Raw genomic sequence first — 20,710 nt, forward strand, 5'->3', positions numbered from 1 at the left:
TGACACTTTTGTAGTAAATCTGACCCTCGGAGCCATGTTGTAAAGTCATATCACCTACGTAGTACCTCACACTCTCTCAGTTCCCTTCTCCCTGCATTCCTGCCCCTCTCTGTTCCCTTCTCCCTGCCTTCCTGCCCCTCTCTCAGGTCCCTTCTCCCTGCATTCCTGCCCCTCTCTCAGTTCCCTTCTCCCTACCTTCCTGCCCCTCTCTCAGGTCCCTTCTCCCTGCATTCCTGCCCCTCTCTCAGTTCCCTTCTCCCTACCTTCATGCCCCCTCTCTCAGTTCCCTTCTCCCTGCCTTCCTGCCCCTCTCTCAGTTCCCTTCTCCCTGCCCCTCTCAGTTGCCCTCTCCCTGCCTTCATGCCCCTCTCTCAGTTCCCTGCCTTCCTGCCCCTCTCTCAGTTCCTTTCTCCCTTCTCCCTGCCCCTCTCTCAGTTCCCTTCTCCCTTCTCCCTGCCCCTCTCAGTTGCCCTCTCCCTGCCTTCCTGCATGTTTCACAACACAAAGATAAGAACTAAATGTAATTAGAGCACTGACCTTTTCTACCACTGGGGGCAGATTGGCAGCAATTGGATTAGGTTGTATGGTAACATAGCCAGCTCTCAGTCTACCCATTTATCTGGTTCTCCTCTTATCTCCATCTATCTTTCTGATAGAAAAACAAGGACACGTTGTTCTCGCATACAATGTTTTCCAACTGTTCTTTTCTGTTCCAAAAGTTTTCTCAGAAATTGTTAAAAGGGCATTTACTTTTAGGGCTCCTTCCGATTGGATTTGGAATTCACCAAATAATTTACGATCTAACTTAATTTGGCATATTTAAAACAACTTTATTTTCCCATCTTAAAACTAGCTGTTCATGCTTTGAATGAATGCATCTATTTATTTATTTATTTATTTTTCATTGTTTTTGTTTTTAACACATTGGTCGCCAAGAACGAGTTATGCCGTTTTTGCCCGCCATGCATTGAACGCCAAGAACGACTTACGCCGTTTTTGGGATCAATATTTCATTTTTTTATGAGATTGCATCCCTCAATACCGCCGCCTGGTGGATGGTCGGGCGAGTTACACTCTCGCCAAAACCGGAAGTGGTGATCGGTGTGTCGAGGAAATCCCTCCGGCAGTCATATCTTGTTACGTGGCTCCAGACAAACACTATAGTGCATTTGGATCGCTTTCTAAACTTAATAATCGATATGATTTCGGCGTTTATTGCGCCATACAAACCGGAAATGGATCTAGGAGATCGGTGTCAAATAATTGGGATATTTTTCCTCCAGTCTCATCGGCGAACAGTAACGTTATTTTCAGCCCGATTGTTTATTCATTTCACTGCAAACCATCTGATCAATATATCAACCCATACTAAATAAAGCCGTTACTGACGAGCAAGGAATTATAAACGACCCCCCCCCCCCTTTCCTTCACGCATGATTAAGCATAATGTATACCGATCATATACATTTGAATTTTTTAATATAGCGTGTATAGGAAAGAAACGCCAATCGATAATCTATCATATGTGTCAGGGCCTATAACTCTCGTTTTTGGAATTACAGCAGAAAACCTTAACACTATAGGGACCAGCCACGAGTTAACTCGTGTTTCGGTGCCATGCGTTGTGGACCAGAGCCACGAGTTTGGCAAGTTGTTATTGTTTTATTCCATATTAATAACGCTATTAACGTCCGCGATCGACTTGCAGGACCTACCCGCATATTTGATTTTCGAAAGATGCAATACCGGCCAGATCCGCTTAGGGGCGCCATCGCTCCACTGCAGTGTCATTGAGGGCGATTGAAAAAATTTTTTACTGTCTGTGGGCGTTTCATATGAGCCTCGATCCCAAACGAACACCCTCCATCTTTGATCCCGTTACCGAACGCAGATTTCAGCCTGGAATAATGGGATTTATGATCAACCAATGGACATATCGATCTACCAGATTCCGATGACTAATGACGAAATGCTGCCGGCGATCACATGGGCTGACGGTAGGATACTATTCCCCCAAATTACAGCTGGATTGGACATTGTTTTAAAACGCAACGTGATCGATCAGTGAAAATGGCTAATTGAACGCACACTGTATTGCTAATCAATAATAGTAATCGGCGTCGCCCGCCGCCCCCATTTCATCCATAGATGCTCTGTAATAGTCCGGATGCTATGCAGTTTGTTTTATTTCATTCGTATATATACAGCAGAAATGGCGTTTGATATAACGTGACTAGCCTTTAGCCTATTATCTAGCTCCCCAGAAAAAAGACTAGGCGAAAACTGCGATAAACCTTATATTCACGGCGCTATAAAATGACAACCAACTGATGGATTTTTATTTTCTTTAAGCCATTATGAAGGCACGGTTTATGCACTCAAGTGACAATGAGAATGGACAGATAGCAATACTATAAAGTATATATATAGCTGTTAGAAAGTACATCGGTTTGTTGACAACGCTCGGTCCTCTGGCCTATAAATCGGCGCGGGACGCTGGTCGTCAATGTGTTAAAAACATACTTATATTCTAGACGGTATTAACACAACAATGTATGAATGAAAAAATATAACGTTCCCACATCCTGAACCATAGATAATCGATGTTGAATGGGCCATAGTAATGTCAATATAGCAATAAAATTTAAAAAGTTATAGCCCTGCAAAGAAGGTAAACATCTCCATAGGTTTTCAACGGTGGCAGACTGGGTACAATCATGGGCACAACCCCCGGCGCCCAATGTGTTAACACTTTAATCGCCGAAGACGCTCGGCAGTTGTTCCCCGCCATGCTTATTCTGCCGAAGACGCTGGACAGCGTCTTTGATATCAATATTTCAAAAATCTGTGATCGAAATCATATTTCTCCCCCGGAGACATTATATGTACTGGTGAGCCCCTCTCAACTCTCCAACGGTTCAAGAGCGCCATCTGGTGGCCGATCGGCCGATCGCCCAAACAGGAAGTGATGCGGATGAAGTGGTGCTCACCCATATTTCGTCCGGGCACTCGCTATCGTTAGCGAGACTCCATCTTGACACACTGGATATCGATCGATTGCAAATAACTTGATAAACAACATGATTTGGACGTATATACTATTATACAACCTGGAAATGGATCGGATATTTCTACATCCCATAATAGGAATATTTCAGTTCCACGCTCATCGTCCAACGGCGCGAGGAAGATACGGTAAGATCCAGCATTATTTTTCAACGTGTTCTTTACTAACTGCTCTAATGATCATATCACCCACACTAGATGAATGATATAACGTTGGCCACGGAATTATAAACGACCCCCCGCCCATCCGGTCAACATCAGATCATACTTAGTAACTCCTAGAAGCACGTCCAGTTGAAATTTTTTATCTCGCACAGATTCCTATCAAACTGTATTTCATCATCAATATAATGCATTTGGGGCTATAAATCAAGTTCTGGAGAAAGCTGCAGAAAACGATAAAAACATACTTATACTTTAGACCGTATTTTAGTATGAATATGTGAATGAAAAAGTATAATGTTGCTACACCCTGAACAATAGATATAGGACGTTGAATGGGCCATAGTAATGTCAATTTAGCAATACAATTTAAAATGTTATAGCCCTGCAAAGAAGGGGAACTTCTCCATGTTAAATAGGGCTGTCGAGGGATGGTAAATTATGAATTTAACCCCGGCGATCAAAGTGTTAATTAACTCATTAACACTTTAAGTGCCGAAAACGTGTTTAGGCGTCTTTCCTAGCCATGCTAAAGTTGCAGAGGACGCCCTAACTCGTCTTTAATATCAATATTTAAAAAATCTGTGATCGAAATCATATTTTTCCTCCGCAGCCCTGAGACACAGTGCTGGCCTCCTCTCAACCCTCTAGCGGTTCAAGAGCGCCATCTGGTGGCCGATCGGCAGAAGCGCCAAACAGGAAGTCATGTGGATGAAGTGCTGATCACCCATATTACTTCCGGCCACTCTCTATAGCTCCCGCGACTCCATCTTGAAACACTCGATAATAGATCGCTCGCCCTAACTCAATAAACAACGTTATTTGGACGTATATACTATTATACAACCTGGAAATGGACCGGGTATTTCGACATCCCATAATGGAAAACTGTCTACCCCACGCTGATCGCCCAACGGCCCGCGGAGACTGGGGTGAGTTTTAGCGTGTAGTATTACCGTGTTCGACACTAACTGCTATGATGAACATTTGACCCACATTAGATGAATGGTATAACGTTGCCCACGGAATTATAAACGATCCCCCGCCCATCCGGTCATCATCAGATGATACGTAGAAACTTCTAGAAGCACGTCCATTTGAAATTTTTCATCTGGCACCGATCGCTACCAAACTGTATTTGATCATCAATATAATGCATTTGGGGCTATAAATCACGTTCTGGAGAAAGCTGCAGAAAGAGATGAAAACATACTTATACTTTAGATCATATTTTAGTATGAATATGTGAATGAAAAAGTTTAACGTTCATACACCCTGAACAATACATATAGGACATTGAATGGGCCCTAATAATGGCAATCTAGCAATAGAATTTAAAAAGTTATAGCCCTGCAAAGAAGGGGAACTTCTCCATAGACAAATAGAGCTGGCAAGGGATGGTATATCATGAATTTAACCTTCGGCAGTTAAAGTGTTAAGTGTTTTCATGTTGTTGTTGTTGTTGTTGTTGTTGTTGTTGTTGTTGTTGTGTCTTTGTATTGTTTCATGATGCAACTCAAGGGGTTTATCCTGCAAATCAAATCAAAACCATTTCCACATAATTCACAAATTGCCATTTCAGTTAGCCACCACTAGGGGCAGAGTGGCTAAGTGTGAGTGAATTACTGGTGAATGAGTGAGTGAATGAGTGAAACTGCCGATCATAGAGGTGTTTCGCTTCTAAAAACTCCTCCTCTTATTTGACCACTCCTTACTTTTCTTCTCATCCTTGCTCTTCTCTTGACTTTCACTTCTCCTTCCCCTCCATTCATCTCTGTCTCTTTTCTTCTCATCCTCGCTCTTCTCTTGACTTTCACATCTCCTTCCCCTCCATTCATCTGTCTCTTTTCTTCTCATCCTCGCTCTTCTCTTGACTTTCACATCTCCTTCCCCTCCATTCATCTCTGTCTCTTTTCTTCTCATCCTCGATCTTCTCTTGACTTTCACATCTCCTTCCCCTCCATTCATCTGTCTCTTTTCTTCTCATCCTCGCTCTTCTCTTGACTTTGACTTCTCCTTCCCCCTCCATTCATCTTTGTCTCTTTTCTTCTCATCCTCGCTCTTCTCTTGACTTTGACTTCTCCTTCCCCTCCATTCATCGGTCTATTTTCTGATGCTTTCAGGTCAGTGTTGCTCTTATTTACTACAACATCTCTGTGTCTTGTTGCGTCGCCCAGGTGCCGTGGCTGTGTGCTGAGCCGCTGGGGCTGTAACTGGTGCGTGCACCAGCACTCCTGTACCCACAAGCCCACCTGTGAGGAAGGGGTCGTTATCTACAACGAGCACGTAAGTCATCGATTTACACTAACACGTAATAACATTGAACAAAACATTGTCAGTGAAGTAATGAAACAAGAATATCAGTTCCTAACAGCAACCTCCAGTCTAGGCAATAGAGCCCTGCTTGGTAGTATTGCATTTTTTGTCTGATATGTGGGTTGGAGTTTAGCAACTTATTATACTGTGAATATCTCCAGACTTCTCTTGGCAAAGTCTGAGATGAGGTTAGGATTAGAAACCCCTCCCCTATCCGCACTAAACTCAACCCATATAGACCAAAACAAATAAAGTGCAATACCAAGCGGGGCTCTTTTGCCTAGAGGTCGCTGTTTGACGGCATTACAGGTTCTTTTAACCTTTTAAAGACGATTGCAATACAGCCCGCTGTTGAAACAGTGTCTCTCCATTTATCATTTGAGGCTTTGACACAAGGACTGATGGCATGTGATAGCTAAACATGAGTTACACATGACTTTTGAGCCTGTAAAAGATTAGCTTACTATTACAATGTTTTTAAACATCACAGTTAACACTTTGAGTGCCTGGCTGTTTTCATTCAGTGCCACACTTTAAACGATAGCAGTCCGTCACCTTGTTTGTAGAGCTATAACTATATTCTATATTATAGCTATGGATACAATACTATGGTCATTTGCCAGTGACTTTCTTCCGGTCAAGATGCAAAAAAGAGATAATTTTTCCATGCATACATTCGCGTGTTATATCGTGGTGAATATAAGTATGTTTTTAGATCGGTCTGGGGTCATTCCTGAAATGCTGAGGAATAGCCTTATAGCCGTATTATACTGTTGCCGTTTCTTGCCTGGACCCACTATTATTCTCAAATCAAATCTATATCATAGGTATTATGTTTTATCATGAATGCATAGTTTTTTGATGCTTTGATCGCCACCAACGGCATATGTTGTGGACTAACATTACAGACACACGTTCGGATCAAGGTGAAGACATGCTTGGATCAACGCAAGATTGATATCATATAGCCCTTACCTTGACTAGGATGTACCCCAAAAAGAATATTCCAATTATCTGATCGGGATTCCAAGTATGATGTCCATTGTGTCGCCAACATAATCCACCACACATCATGCGTCAGGAGCATTTGATTCTTCTCAATCCGACCGTTATAACCGCTCAGCTTGAGCAAAAAAATTAAAACGACCTGGACCCATTAGATCGACGCACAGGCCAAGACACAAGGTTTCAAAGGGTGCTCGATACCGCCGTCTAGCTGGATGTGGCCGGTATTGCACTTTGGCGACCTCAGACTCATTCCCTATGGTAACAACAGGCTCCCTGGGTGGATATTATAATGAATAAAAATATTGAAAAAAAGGAAGAACGACCCAGAAACGTAAAAAGCCGTTTTTGGCACTCTACGGTCGGGGCCCAGAAACGTATTAAGCCGCTTTTGGCACCCAAACTGTTAAACAGATTTGTGTTTTGAGTTATAAGAAAGTTTAAAAAGCCTATTTTCCATCTACTCAAACTTCCAGAATCTTGTCTTCTAAATTCATAATACACATTCACAACTTATGTCACATTTGATATTAGCTGTGAATGAATACCGTATGGAGTAATAAGTACTAGGTAGGTAAGTAGATTCTGATGGTGGAAGATGTTTTCTTTCTGTATTGCGGTTCTCACTGTGCCTGTCATCTCCCGACACAAGCATACATGTACATGGTACTTAACAAATAATCCCCTCCATTTAGCCCGTGTCGCAGAGTGCATGAGTCAAGTCATCCATAACACACAGAACACCGGGACACACGTCTCGCATCATATTTTAGTTTCTCGTCCAACGTATGAGTTTGGTCTTTTCTTTTAGTTTTTCCCCTCATTTTTATTTGTGTCTCACACTCTCCCACATGTGACCCCCCCCCCCCCCCCCTCCCCTCCGTCTCCCAGTTTAAACTCCCCACTTCGGCTCCTCCTACAACCAAACCTGTTAAAGCACCAACTACCTCCCCTACTACAACGGTTGCCCTTGCAACCACCACCCTCCCCCCAACCACGACCATGAAGATGACGACAACTATCGCCACGACGACAACAACAACCAAAGCCCCTACCACTGTAGCTACCACCCAGGAGCCCACAACGACTCCCGTATCAACTATGCTACCCACGACTGCCGCTCCCCCCGAGCCCACCGCTCTGCCCACCACTCTGCCCACCAAGCCCCCCACCAAGCCCCCCACCACCCTGCCGCCCACAACGCTAGCGGACGCCACCACCACCCCCCCGTTACTGGAGGTCACCACGGGAGAGGAGGAGGAGCAGACCACGGCGGGAGAACTTCTGGTTGTTCCTGAAAGCGAGATGGATACCCCTGCCGTCACCCCCAGCGATGTAGAGGTTGCCGTGGATACGGAGTCGACGCCATTTACAACGGCGGCAGACGACGGGGAGGCGTCCGACCTGGACCCCCTGGTGCCCCTGATGATACCCATCCCCGAATTCTTCCCCCTGGAGGTGGTGACGGAGCCGCCCCCCAGCGGCGCCCAGGAGGCAGACGAAGCTTTGAGCCTGGTGGAGCCCCCTGGTGAGACCACCCTGTGGTCTTCCGGTTTTCCCCTGCCGACTCCCTTCCCTACAGGGGACCTGTCTGACTCTGAGCCCACCTTCCTGTTGGACCTGACCCAGCCCCCTACCGCCTTACCCCCTCAAGACGCCGACCCCCCCGCTGAGGCGGAAGGCCAGGGCGCAGACCCCGAGATACTCCTCTGGCCAAAGGAGGAGGTGGGCAAGAATGCCGAGGCCACAGGTGCCGAAAATGACACGTCGGCCACCTTCTCAGCCGCCACCGTCTTGTCAGGCGACGGAGAGGTCGACCACGGCCCTCCCTCCTATCCCCGCCTCCTGGACGCAGACTCAGAGCTGGACTACCAGTATGACTCAGCAGACGCCTTCCTTCCGGTGAGTTCCAGCCCCCCCTTCTCTCCAAGTTTCAGCAGCCTTCACACTCCCAGCTCTTCACTCTAGAATCCCCGCTTCTGATGCCAGATGTATCCTTCCCCTTCTCTCCTTGTCTTTTTGGCTTTTCCCTTACTGTGTTGTTGATGTCCTTGTTATTGTTCGCTTCTGCTTCGAAGACTAACCTGGTGGGTAAAAACGGCTGCCTCAGCACAAGCTTGAGCTGTTGATTTTTCCATTAATGTTCTCATGTTTTTTTTTTTACGGTTGAATTTACAGTTCAGCGCTACATAAAGAAAACTCACTTCAGCAGTAAATTGTCAACATCCTGTGTGTGTTAAAGAGTGAGAGACCGAGAGAGAGGAATAGAAATCATGTGCACAAGAGAGAAGTTGTTTTTGCTTATTGTGTACCTGCCTATGAAAATGTTTTTAACCCTACTCATATGTATAATATGCGTGTGTGTGTGTGTTTTTAGAGAACAAGTCAAAGTGAGAGCAGTTCAGTTGTGTGTGCAGTGCACCTAACAAGGAGAGTGATTACTGTATGCTGAGGTGAGAGCAAGAGAAGTACTGTGTGTTACCTATGTGTGTGTAACTGTGCTTGTGTGTGTGTACATGCACGGGCCTCAGGGGGACGAGGGGTCCTATGTGAGCTGGGGTTCGTCTGCCTGTCCCTGCGTGGAGAATGTCCAGGGCTCCCCCCTGTTACCTGTCAGAGTGGAAAGGAAGATCACGCTACTGGCCCGCAACCTACATCTCTACCAGGTAACGCACGTTTGAACCGCTGATTCATGTGCACATCTATTACAAACAGGCAAGTCATCTCGTACTCAAGACTCTTATATTAACATTAAGAGTCTGATGGCAAGCTTTCTAAAAAGCTGTTCAGAGACATTTGAAAACCCAACGGTTGTTTGTTCGAAGTGCAGGAACCTACTTGACACGGCGCACCACCCAGAAACTCTCATGGATTAAAAAGAATTTTTTTGCTGACAGAAATAGCACCAACTCTTCTTCCTGTCATTAGCCACGTGTTGTTTGTGATGTCACCCACCCGTTTTCTCCAGTAATAGCACAATAGTGTAACACTAGTAGCTAATGAACTCCCATCGGTGATAATTCATTTCAACATTACAGGAAAGGGAGGCTAAGACCTCCCTATTAAACTTTGAACTTCCCATTCTGAACTCTCCGTGCTGCCCCCAGAAGCTCTTGCACAATACACAGTTTCCGGCAAGACCTTCTGGGTTTCTCAGATTAACAGGCAAGGGACATTAAAAACCCTCTGAAGCCGAGTGTCACGCCCACGCAACAATAGACATGTTTTGCAAAACATTAAATATCTTTGGAAGGTTTTGTGATAAAGACTCACTTTAAATTGTATCTGAACCGGGAGATTCACTTCTCTCCGTTGAAGATTCAAAAATTTAAAGTGTATCTCCGTCGCCCACAGACTAGCTGGCAGTGCACGAAGTAAGGCATAGAATCTTGAAATATCTAGAGCGTTTTCTGAAAATATGGCTAGGGCTTAAGAGGTTAAACTGGACCTTTTTAAAAACTCCGGCCAGGGGGGAAGATTTTTAGAAACTCACTAACATTATGTATATGGATTATGTATATGGATATTTTTTAAACCAGTATTTCGGCAATCAGGACCATGGGGAGCTCCCTGCAGCCTCCCATCCAGGTACTTTCATGTGAGTGTTTTTGCTGAGAGATTTTCTAAAACACTGTTGGTGTGGACATTATTTCTTATTGAAACGAAGGGGAAAAAAACCTGGTTAAAAAATACCTGTGTACATGTGGACTGGGCCTGACACAGACAATAATCTCAATAATCTCCACTCTGTACGATTGACATTGATAGCAGATAGTCAGTAATACCTTGCTAACCGATTTGGCTCACAGCAACACCAGCCATTTAGATTAGATTAGATTCAAATGTATTGTCATCGTACAGCACAACGAAAATAGAGTGCAAGGTAAAGTATTTGAAGGCCCTCACAGCCTATATACATGACCCAGGCTACCAAATAGGAAAATCAGGAACTTGTATCTCACTCACTCTGCCTGCCTCCCTCACTCACTCCCTCACTCACTCCCTCACTCACTCCCTCCCTCACTCACTCACTCACTCACTCACTCACTCACTCACTCACTCACTCACTCACTCACTCACTCACTCACTCACTCACTCACTCACTCACTCACTCACTCACACACACACACACACACACACACACACACACTCGCTGGCTCTCTCTCTCTCTTTCACTCTCACACACTCACTCACTCGCTGGCTCTCTATCTATCGCTCTCTCACACTCACTCGCTGGCTCTATCTCTCTCACACTCACTCACTCTCTCTCTCCACTCACTCACTCAATCAATCAATCAATCAATCAATCAATCAATCAATCACTCACTCACTCACTCACTCACTCACTCACTCACTCACTCACTCACTCACTCACTCACTCACTCACTCACTCACTCACTCACTCAATCACTCAATCACTCAATCACTCAATCACTCACTCAATCACACACACACTTGCATTGTTTCTCTCTCTTTAGGTTAACTGGAGTAATGATAATAGAGAAGCTACAGAAGTTGTGGCAGCTTTGTGTACATAATAAAACACAGACAGCTCATTATGTCACTAAGTCAGTCTGTACACGATCTGTGTTGGGCATCTCTGGTATTGTGGTGAGCTGCCACAAATACATGTGACTTGCAATAACTCAAGCATGTGTCACGCCCTGACACACACACGTACACACGCACACACACACACACACACACACACACACACACACACACACACACACACACACACACACACACACACACACACACACACAATACACGCAACATTCTCAGAGAAACAACATAATAAGCAGCACATACACACAAAACCCATACACCACATCATCCCATGACAGTAGTGAATACTGAATTATGTTTATGTGGACTATTGATTTTCCCTTTTAACTATTGTCGTGGAATATATTATCATGTCATTAGACAGCTTGACTGGTGTCATTAGACCAGCTATACAATGTGCTCAGATATGGCAGACACATACTGTCCCTTTAAGTCTTTTTCTCTCTTAGCAAGGATTGTGTTTCTTCAGAGCCATAACCCAAGGTTATGGGAACAGTTAGACGAAGCTGTTTTGCTTTCAGGCCATAGCCATAATACACTCGTATTATTAATTTCTCTAACCAGCCATTTTGTTTCTTCTACGTAGTGTTGTCAAAAATATCGAAGTATCGATACATATCGATACTGAATATTTAAAAAGGCTTCGATACTCATTTCCCGAAGTACCGATACTTTCTGCAGTATCGGTACCACCAGCTGGCGAGTGTTCTACCGCAAGTTGTTGACGCGCTGTTCAGAGCGCTCAGCGTGCTTGCCCCCCCGGCTCCTCCGAGTCCAGCCCTCCCCCTCACAGAGTCACAGAGAGCCGTCTTCTTCAGTTAGTAAACAAACATTTTAGCTGAAGATGGTAAATGCAGAGCCTCCGCAACTTGTGCTTGTGGATAAAGAAAGCAGCAGAAGTGCTGTTTGGAGGTACTTCGGGTTTCAAGTAAACAACGAAGGACAAGCTACAAATGCCCCAATGCTATTTGCAAGCGGTTATAGCAGTGCCAGCGCCGATCTCCATAAAGAAATGAAAGAGGTTCGTGACAGCTGCTCTTTCAACGTCACTGTGACTGAAGCATTAAACCATTAACTCTAGTTTAATACATGATACGTTGTCTACTGATGGCGCATAATATCAACAGCTGCTTCGTTGTAACGTTACAGCTACCAGCTAAAGTTAGCTCCCTTAGCTTAGCTGGCCACAGTTATAAATACTGCATTGGAAACGGAGTAACGTTAACGTGTAAACGTTATGTCGAGGTCATACAATACTACAGTCGACATAAGGTTAACGTTACCCCGTTTCCACCAAGTGTTTAAATAGCAGCAATCTTGTTGAAAATGTAACATTACTAAAATGCTCCGAGCATAGCCTCTCTGTCTCTCTCTGTCTCTCTCCATCTACTGCTACCTCTCTCTCGCTCTCTCTCTCTCTACCGCTACCTCTCTCTCGCTCTCTCTCTCTCTCTCTCTCTCTCTCTCTCTCTCTCTATCTACCGCTACCTCTCTCTCTCTCTCTCGCTCTCTCTCTCTCTCTCTCTCTCTCTCTCTCTCTATCTACCGCTACCTCTCTCTCTCTCTCTCTCTCTCTATCTACCGATACCTCTCTCTCTCTCTCTCGCTTGCTCTCGTTATCTTTAAATAAAAACTGTTACTAACTGTTCAGTTTGTGAGGTACATGCAACACAGATTACAGTGTTTACATCTGTCTGCTTTAGAAAATACCATGTTCTGCATTTGCAATAAAAATGATTGAAGTGAGATGAACAGTTATTTTTAAATGTGTGATCTAAAGATAAACAAAGGGTTTTAAAAGTGTTATATTTATCTTCTCTTATAGTACCAGACTCGAAGCTGAGGAGAATCAACCAGCAACAAAAGCTAAATTTGTTTTAAAAAAATAAAAAAAAAAATAAAAAAAAAAATATATATATATATATATATATATATATATTTTTTTTTGGTATCGAAATGGTATCGAAGTATCGATACTTTTCAAGGTATCGTATCGAAGTCGAAATTCCAGTATCGTGACAACACTACTTCTACGTCATTTTCATGTATTTAATTGTATGTCTGACCAGATCTCTTGATCATTCTATGGTCAGACACTACTGTATTAACATGTTGTCTCTGATTGTAAACTGATCTTTCATTTGTGGCCACGGATGAAATAAACGTTCCTATTACTATTAATAATGACTCAGAATCATTAATGTAAGCGGCTCATCGTTTAGTCCTTTAATATTTCCCATTACACTATGAAATAAATCAACTCTGTGCGTGTGTGTGTGCGTGTCTGCAGGACAAAGACTTGGACTATGAGTGTGTGCTGGTGATTGAGGGTCGGACGGTGATGGTTGATGCCTACGTGGAGACTGACGAGATGAATCCATCTCTCTTTGATATCACCTGTCAACTACACCAGGTCTGTCATGGTTTATTCCATCACCATTATGTTAATGTCATTACAGGTTACAGCATGAATTATTCATATAAATACTAAATATAAATACTGTATATAAAAAAAAAATGGGGGGGGGTTCTGGATGTGCAATGCTCAATATTTCAAAGGTGTAAATTATGACATCATCTAAAACTAGAGTATGTTGTTATAAGGTTGCTAATAATGTCTTTTCATGCTGGTAATCATTTTAGGACTAGGTCTTAAATTTGGTAACTTCAATATCTAATTTTGGAATGATAGTTATCACATTTTGGAATCACACTCCTTGTGTACCGAACACGCATTGACCATATTCACACGGTGGCCATTTTGCTCTTATGTCACGCTCCAAGGTGCTTGGACAGGGTGGAAAGGAACCCAACCTGAGCATGACATAAGAACAAAATTGCCACTGTGTGAATATGGTCAATTGCACATAGCATAACCACCAGCACGTATTGACCTTAAGTTTTACACATGAAATCACCAAGCTTTTCCCTGGGAAACTAAAATGTCCTGCTGTTCATACAGTATTCCTACTCAGCTGTCACAGAAGAGTACAGCGCCATGGTGTACGTCAAGAGGAGAGACACTTTCCATGTGGACAGCGCACCTGATCTGTATGGTAAGACGAATGTCTTCACAATCCCAATTACTGAAGATCCACTCTGTTCAATTCTATTCAGTTAGCTTTATACTGCACATCTATGCAATTTACTGTGAGCTTTATACTGCACATCTATGCAATTTACTGTGAGCTTTATACTGCACATCTATGCAGTTATACAGTGAGCTTTATACTGCACATCTATGCAATTTACTGTGAGCTTTATACTGCACATCTATGCAATTTACTGTGAGCTTTATACTGCACATCTATGCAGTTATACAGTGAGCTCTATACTGTACATCTATGCAATTATACAGTGAGCTTTATATTGTACATCTATGGAGTTATACAATGAGCTTTAGTTTATGCTGTATACCGGTAAGTATTTGGACGGTGACCTCTATGCACTTAATCATTGTATTACTTCACACCCAATATGGTGCCAAAACATTACAAAAGTGTTGCTGTCCCAATCCTTATAGCTTATTTTCTCTGGAGCAGGACATAGAGCTACAGCACCTAGACTAGCACCTTCAGTAGGGACTGTTGGGATCTTTTGCTGATATGGGCATGCATGTGATGTGATGATATGTGCACTGCACACATTAAGCACAGTTTTCATAGAGGTACAACAAATATGGTGACCGGTAGTTAGCTACGTTCAGCCATAGACTCACCCCCCCTCCAAATTGCCCATTGCAAGCAACGCAGTACAAGGTACTAGCATAGGATACTAGCTGATGTCCCAATCCGACAGGGGGACTAATCTGGCAGTAACAGGGACCAACAGGGACCGTTCTCCCTCTTACTCACACACACACACGCACACGCACACACACACAAACGCTTCTACTGCACTTGCAAACACACCCTCTTTCTCTCTCTCTTGCTTCTCTCCAGTGATAGTTTACTTCAATGAAAGTTGAAATAACCCAATGAATAAGTACCTGATAGAGTAGTAAAGTGTAAAATGTATTTCATACTAAATTAAGTAAGTATACATTGTATAAAATGTTTTGTAAATCCCTGCTTGGGAGCATTCAGTCTGTGGTACGTTGCCCTCTTAATGTTGTGAAGTGGTCTGTGGTACAGGTGTGCTGGCTCTCATTATTTCCTATTACAGTTGGCAGGCTTGTACTTGGAAAGTGCATAATTTGATCAGCTCATCATGTTTCGTATGCAAAACGTATGTATAAGTATATATCCCTTAAAATGAAATGTAGTGGAGTTAAAGTATAATGTCCCCTAAAATTGAAATACTCAAATAGAGTAAGAAATACCTCAAAACTGTATTTACGGGGGCGCCCTCGTGGCGCATACCATAGTGCCTCGCGCACCTACGCGGCCGACCCGGGTTCGATCCCAGCTCTCGTCGTTATTTGTCGCATGTCCTCCCCACCTCTCCTCCCGTTCGCCCTCTCCTCTGTCGGTTCTGCGTGGCCAATAAAAGCTGTAAAAATGCTAAAAAATAATTAAAAAAAAATATATATGTATTTACGTACAGTACTTAAAGGAACACACTGACATTATGGGAAGCTAGGCTAGTGGTCCGTATCCGCTTCCATTAATTTGTGCTAAGCTAGGCTAGCTTGCAGCCGGATAGTGTTCTACTGAATGCACATAGAGGAAATTGGTATCTATCTATCTTCTTGTCTGACTCTGGAGAAGACATTAAGTGCATTTCCCATAATGTTGGAGTGTTAATGTAAGTACTGTACACACACACACACACACACACACACACACACACACACACACACACACACACACACACACACACACACACACACACACACACACACACACACACACACTACCTACCTAGGGTGTAACTAGGGTTGCACATTTTACAAATGTATGCTCAATATATTTACTTTACTTTACACTGGCTTACTTTGATCTTTAACGTTGAATATTAAGCTTGTATTGCCACATTTAGATGATTAATAAAACGTTGAAGCTATAATAATAATAATATATAATAATAATGCAGGACCTCTTTAGGGGGTCTTTAATCGGCATGCAACAAACTGGACATGCAATTGGAGTGGCAGATAGGGCGTCAACGTGAGCCGCGCCCCCGGGGACCAATCCAAGTGCTCCTGTCCGTCTTCGTTAAGGATGCCACAGTGTTAGCGATCTGTTGTTGTCCATGTTTTTCCATTGGGTTTATCTTATCGGGGGGAAACCCTTGCGAGCACGGGGAGAACATGCAAACTCCACATAGAAAGGCCTGGGAGATACCCCACCTGGGTACCTGGCATCATGGAAACCTGGTCCCCAAGCGGGAATCGCACCCTGGATCTTCTTGCTGTGAGGCGACAGTGTTAACCACTACACCACCGTGCCGCTTGTAAAGGCATGATGACAAGCGGACAGAACAAATTAACAACCGCGCAATCTGCATTGGGCTGGACTCTACACGCACACACACACACATACCAACTTTCTCCAGCGGACTTTCCCTCACAGCTGATCAGAGAAAAAAAAATACTAACGCACTACATACTTTTCCCGGACTGATCATCTGAGCTCCTCTCCAGTCGAGCTGCTGTGGTGTTTAAATCCAAAATATTGATAAATCCTCTGCCATTATTGTGTAACATGTCATCTCTTTTCTAGAGTCCTCTTTCTCTGCGTCACGCAAAGTTACCAATGCCCTGTCCTGTGAGTCTTGTTTGTCTTGTGGTGGTGGTTGTCTTATTCTAGAAAAATGAGTAGATTGGCTATGCAAAAACGGAACATCATACTGTAAAGAAAAGAAAAGGTTGTTGTAAAATGTGAAGAGGTGATTTTGGAAAAGAAAAGGAAAATGTTTCAAAATGTTTATGCAAACTTTCGTAACCACTGAAACAAAATTGTAAATTGTCTATGAAAAAGCGGAATTCATACTGTAAAGAAAAATTGTATATGTGAAAAAGTGACTTTGGAAAAGAAAAGGAAAATGTCCATGCAAAAATGTAAAAAAAGTGACTTTGGAAAAGATGTGAAAAATGAACCAAAATAAAGAGTTATAAAAAAAAAAAAAAGTATAAAAAATATATATATATTCTTTTTTTATCCACTTTTTCTCCTTCTCTTCTATTTTTTCTCCCATCCCCCAATTTCATATTGCCAATTCTCCCCTCCCCTGTCTTGAACGTTGCTAGACTATGCCCCCCACTGGTCGGTTGTAGTGAGGATAGAAGCCTTGCATCACGTGTCCCCTCCGGTACACGAGGAGGCAGCCTGTCGCATCTTTTCACTCAGTGGCAAGGAGTAACGCGTGGGAGGCTCACGCTGCCCCTGATACTTCCTGTCTCTGCTGTGCAGGCGTAACCCAACCGACCTGTAGGAGTCGCTGTCCACAACGTCCAATCCCCACCCATCGACTTCCCAACCGGCTCTGCCAAATGAGCCAGTACGACGCCCGGCCCAAGTCGAAGGCAATGCTGAGACTGGGATTCGATACCGGAGTCTCTTGCATTGGTGACAAGCGCAATCTCCGCTACGCCACCCAGCCGCCTATATATATATTATATGTAATAATTATAATAAATATATAATAATAATTATGAATATTTGTTTCCTGTTGTACCTAACTCGTACCGAACCGTGACTCCAAAACCGAGGTGCGTACCGAACCGTGGCTTCTGTGTACCATTGCACCCTGTACTGTATGTCCTCTAATAGCCCTCTCTGCCTCTCTCCTCAGTGACTCTGTACAACTGTTCAGTGGGCCGTTCGGACTGTAGCCGCTGTCACACAGCAGAGCAGAAGTACGGTTGTGTGTGGTGTGGAGGGGCTCAGGCCAGCTGCCTGTACTCCGACTCCTGCAGTGAACCTGTGGAGCAGACTTGCCCCGCCCCAGTCATCCATGCTGTGAGTAACACCCCGTCCACCCACTCTCTGAAGGTTGAATGAACCCTAACCCTAACACCCCTGTCCAACCACTCTCTGAATGTTGAATGGTAGCATTGGCGGAGGTGTGTGTCAATTTCAGTTTTTGGGGCCCGTTCTTTGCCCCAGACAGACATTTACCAATTCAAATTTGTGTGTGTATTTGCGATGCTTAAAATACAAATGCTATTATAAGAAGTTGCTTGTTTGACAGTGTGTGGAATAATGATCCCCTCCCCCGTCAAAAAATCTCCCAGTCATGTTCTCCCATTCCCCCCACACCTCTCCAATCTGTCTACCCTCCCCCATTTATCCACCTTTTGTCTCTCACCTGATACCCCCTCCTGGCCCCCCTCCAACCCAATACCTAGCCCGATCTACCCATAATCCCTTTCTCTCTACTATAAAGACCTATGTTTTACTGGATTCTAGAGCTCTTTGGAGGGATACTAGGCCTTATCACTCCTGGAGTCATCCAGCAATAACTCTCGACCTATTTGTACTTGATACTCTGTTTGAGCTAAATAAACCTGTGTTCTACATTTGACTGAGTACATCCTTACTCGTGGTAGATTACTCCACAACAGTTTGTTGCATTCTGGCTGCTCAGACGGACCTTTGTCTCCTTTACTTTAGAATGACTGGAATAATGTCAAAGGCATTGTGATGAGTTTACTATCCTACAAGGTCCTGCTTTTACAGTCCAAGATTTTTCAAATGCTGTCTCTAAATGTTTTTAAAACTTAAAATTATGGGGAACATTTTTATATTTGGTAACACAGAGTTCCCACTCTTGGGTGGGAATTCCTTGTGGATTTCCTAAAGAATCATGGACTTGGTGTATCATGGTGTATTCCAGATGTGGGAAGTGTTTACAAAATGGGACACAGGTATTTTACAGCTTGTTCCACACAAACATTCATAAAATTAGATGGTGATTGTCAGCTGTTTTTACATATACACTCCTGGCACTAAACTCCTACTGTAAATGAATGAACAGAAACACTGTATCTATCTGTTTAACTGTATGGCTGGGGGGTCCGCTCTCTGGCTCCATCTATCTGTTTAGATTTATGGCTGGGGTCCTAATATTTTTCTGTTTGGAATCCCCATAGTGAGTACATTTCTGGCCCTGGACCAAGGCACACTGGAACTAGTACTCATAATGTGAGGGCCAGTGGCCTGAGAGCCATTTTGAAACCGAAACACTACTATAGGTGTTCCTACAGTCAGAGGTAGAAACACTACTATAGGTGTTCCTACAGTCAGAGGTATAAACACTACTATAGGTGTTCTACAGTCAGAAGTAGGAACAGAAACACTACTATAGGTGTTCCTACAGTCAGAGGTAGAAACACTACTATAGGTGTTCCTACAGTCAGAGGTAGAAACACTACTATAGGTGTTCTACAGTCAGAAGTAGGAACAGAAACACTACTATAGGTGTTCCTACAGTCAGAGGTAGAAACACTACTATAGGTGTTCCTACAGTCAGAGGTATAAACACTACTATAGGTGTTCTACAGTCAGAAGTAGGAACAGAAACACTACTATAGGTGTCCTACAGTCAGAGGTAGAAACACTACTATAGGTGTTCTACAGTCAGAAGTAGAAACACTACTAGGTGTTCTACAGTCAGAAGTAGGAACATAAACACTACTAGGTGTCCTACAGTCAGAAGTAGAAACACTATTATAGGTGTTCTACAGTCAGAAGTAGGAACAGAAACACTACTATAGGTGTTCTACAGTCAGAAATAGGAACACTACTATAGGTGTTCTACAGTCAGAAGTAGGAACACTACTATGGGTGTTCTACAGTCAGAAGTAGGAACAGAAACACTACTATGTGTTCTACAGTCAGAAGTAGGAACACTACTATTGGTGTTCTAGAGTCAGAAGTAGGAACAGAAACACTACTATAGTTGTTCTACACTCAGCGGTAGGAAGCGGAGGACTATTTTGGTGGGGGGAAAAGATGCATGGTATCCAGTTTTATAGCACAAATGGTTCATCCCTTTTGTTTATTTGTGATGGATGTGAACTGAAACTGTAATAGTATACAATACAGTAAGCTGTATTTTTCAAATATCTTTCAAGGGAATATTTGCAGCTGTGATCCATATTTCCTCAGGGACATTTTCAGAACGTCGAGGGTTGTTTCTACATAGACACACACACTTAATATTCTACCCTCCTGCCCGTTATCCTACATCCTAAACATGGCTAAGGGGGCTCACTAACTAGAATATTCCAGTTCTGTAGGAGACGGGTGTTTACATCCTCTGAATCGATTCAGTTGTAGAACACATGTTCTCATTGGTTCCCTTAATTATGCCCAGTGTTTTGGCTAGTTGATAATAGCCTCTAAATGCTTCCGTTAATATGAACCCAGAAACCCATAACTCCTGTTGAGGTGTGAGGATATTGCAGTAATCCAAAATGCACTAAAAGCTGCCATTGTAGGGAACATGTATCAAACGGCCTGCTAATGCAGAGGGATGGTAACAGGAAGTGACAATTGATAGCCCTGAATACTTCAGTTAAGAAGTTGAACCTTTAATTTTTTCCTGCAGGGTAAATGCTCTTTGTCGGCACCACTGCAGTACGTAGCAATTAATAGGATAGAAATGTAGAAAAGATACATCAACCAAGTTAAATGCAAAACAAAAT

At 43.4% G+C, this 20,710-nt stretch overlaps 1 protein-coding gene across 1 annotated transcript in view; it reads left to right on the forward strand.

The window, feature by feature from the left end:
• Positions 1–20,710, forward strand: part of plxnb1b (plexin b1b) — a 209,140-nt gene that overhangs the window by 146,954 nt on the left and 41,476 nt on the right. Inside the window, exons 11-16 of the mRNA XM_084317760.1 lie at positions 5,406–5,514; positions 7,441–8,451; positions 9,081–9,215; positions 13,409–13,531; positions 14,081–14,174; positions 17,854–18,020. Coding sequence (XP_084173886.1) covers positions 5,406–5,514; positions 7,441–8,451; positions 9,081–9,215; positions 13,409–13,531; positions 14,081–14,174; positions 17,854–18,020 — 1,639 coding nt within the window. The remainder of the gene's footprint in view (positions 1–5,405; positions 5,515–7,440; positions 8,452–9,080; positions 9,216–13,408; positions 13,532–14,080; positions 14,175–17,853; positions 18,021–20,710) is intronic.

This window comes from Notolepis coatsorum, assembly GCF_963971535.1.
Source record: "Notolepis coatsorum genome assembly, chromosome: 6".
Taxonomy (NCBI): Eukaryota; Metazoa; Chordata; class Actinopteri; order Aulopiformes; family Paralepididae; genus Notolepis; species Notolepis coatsorum.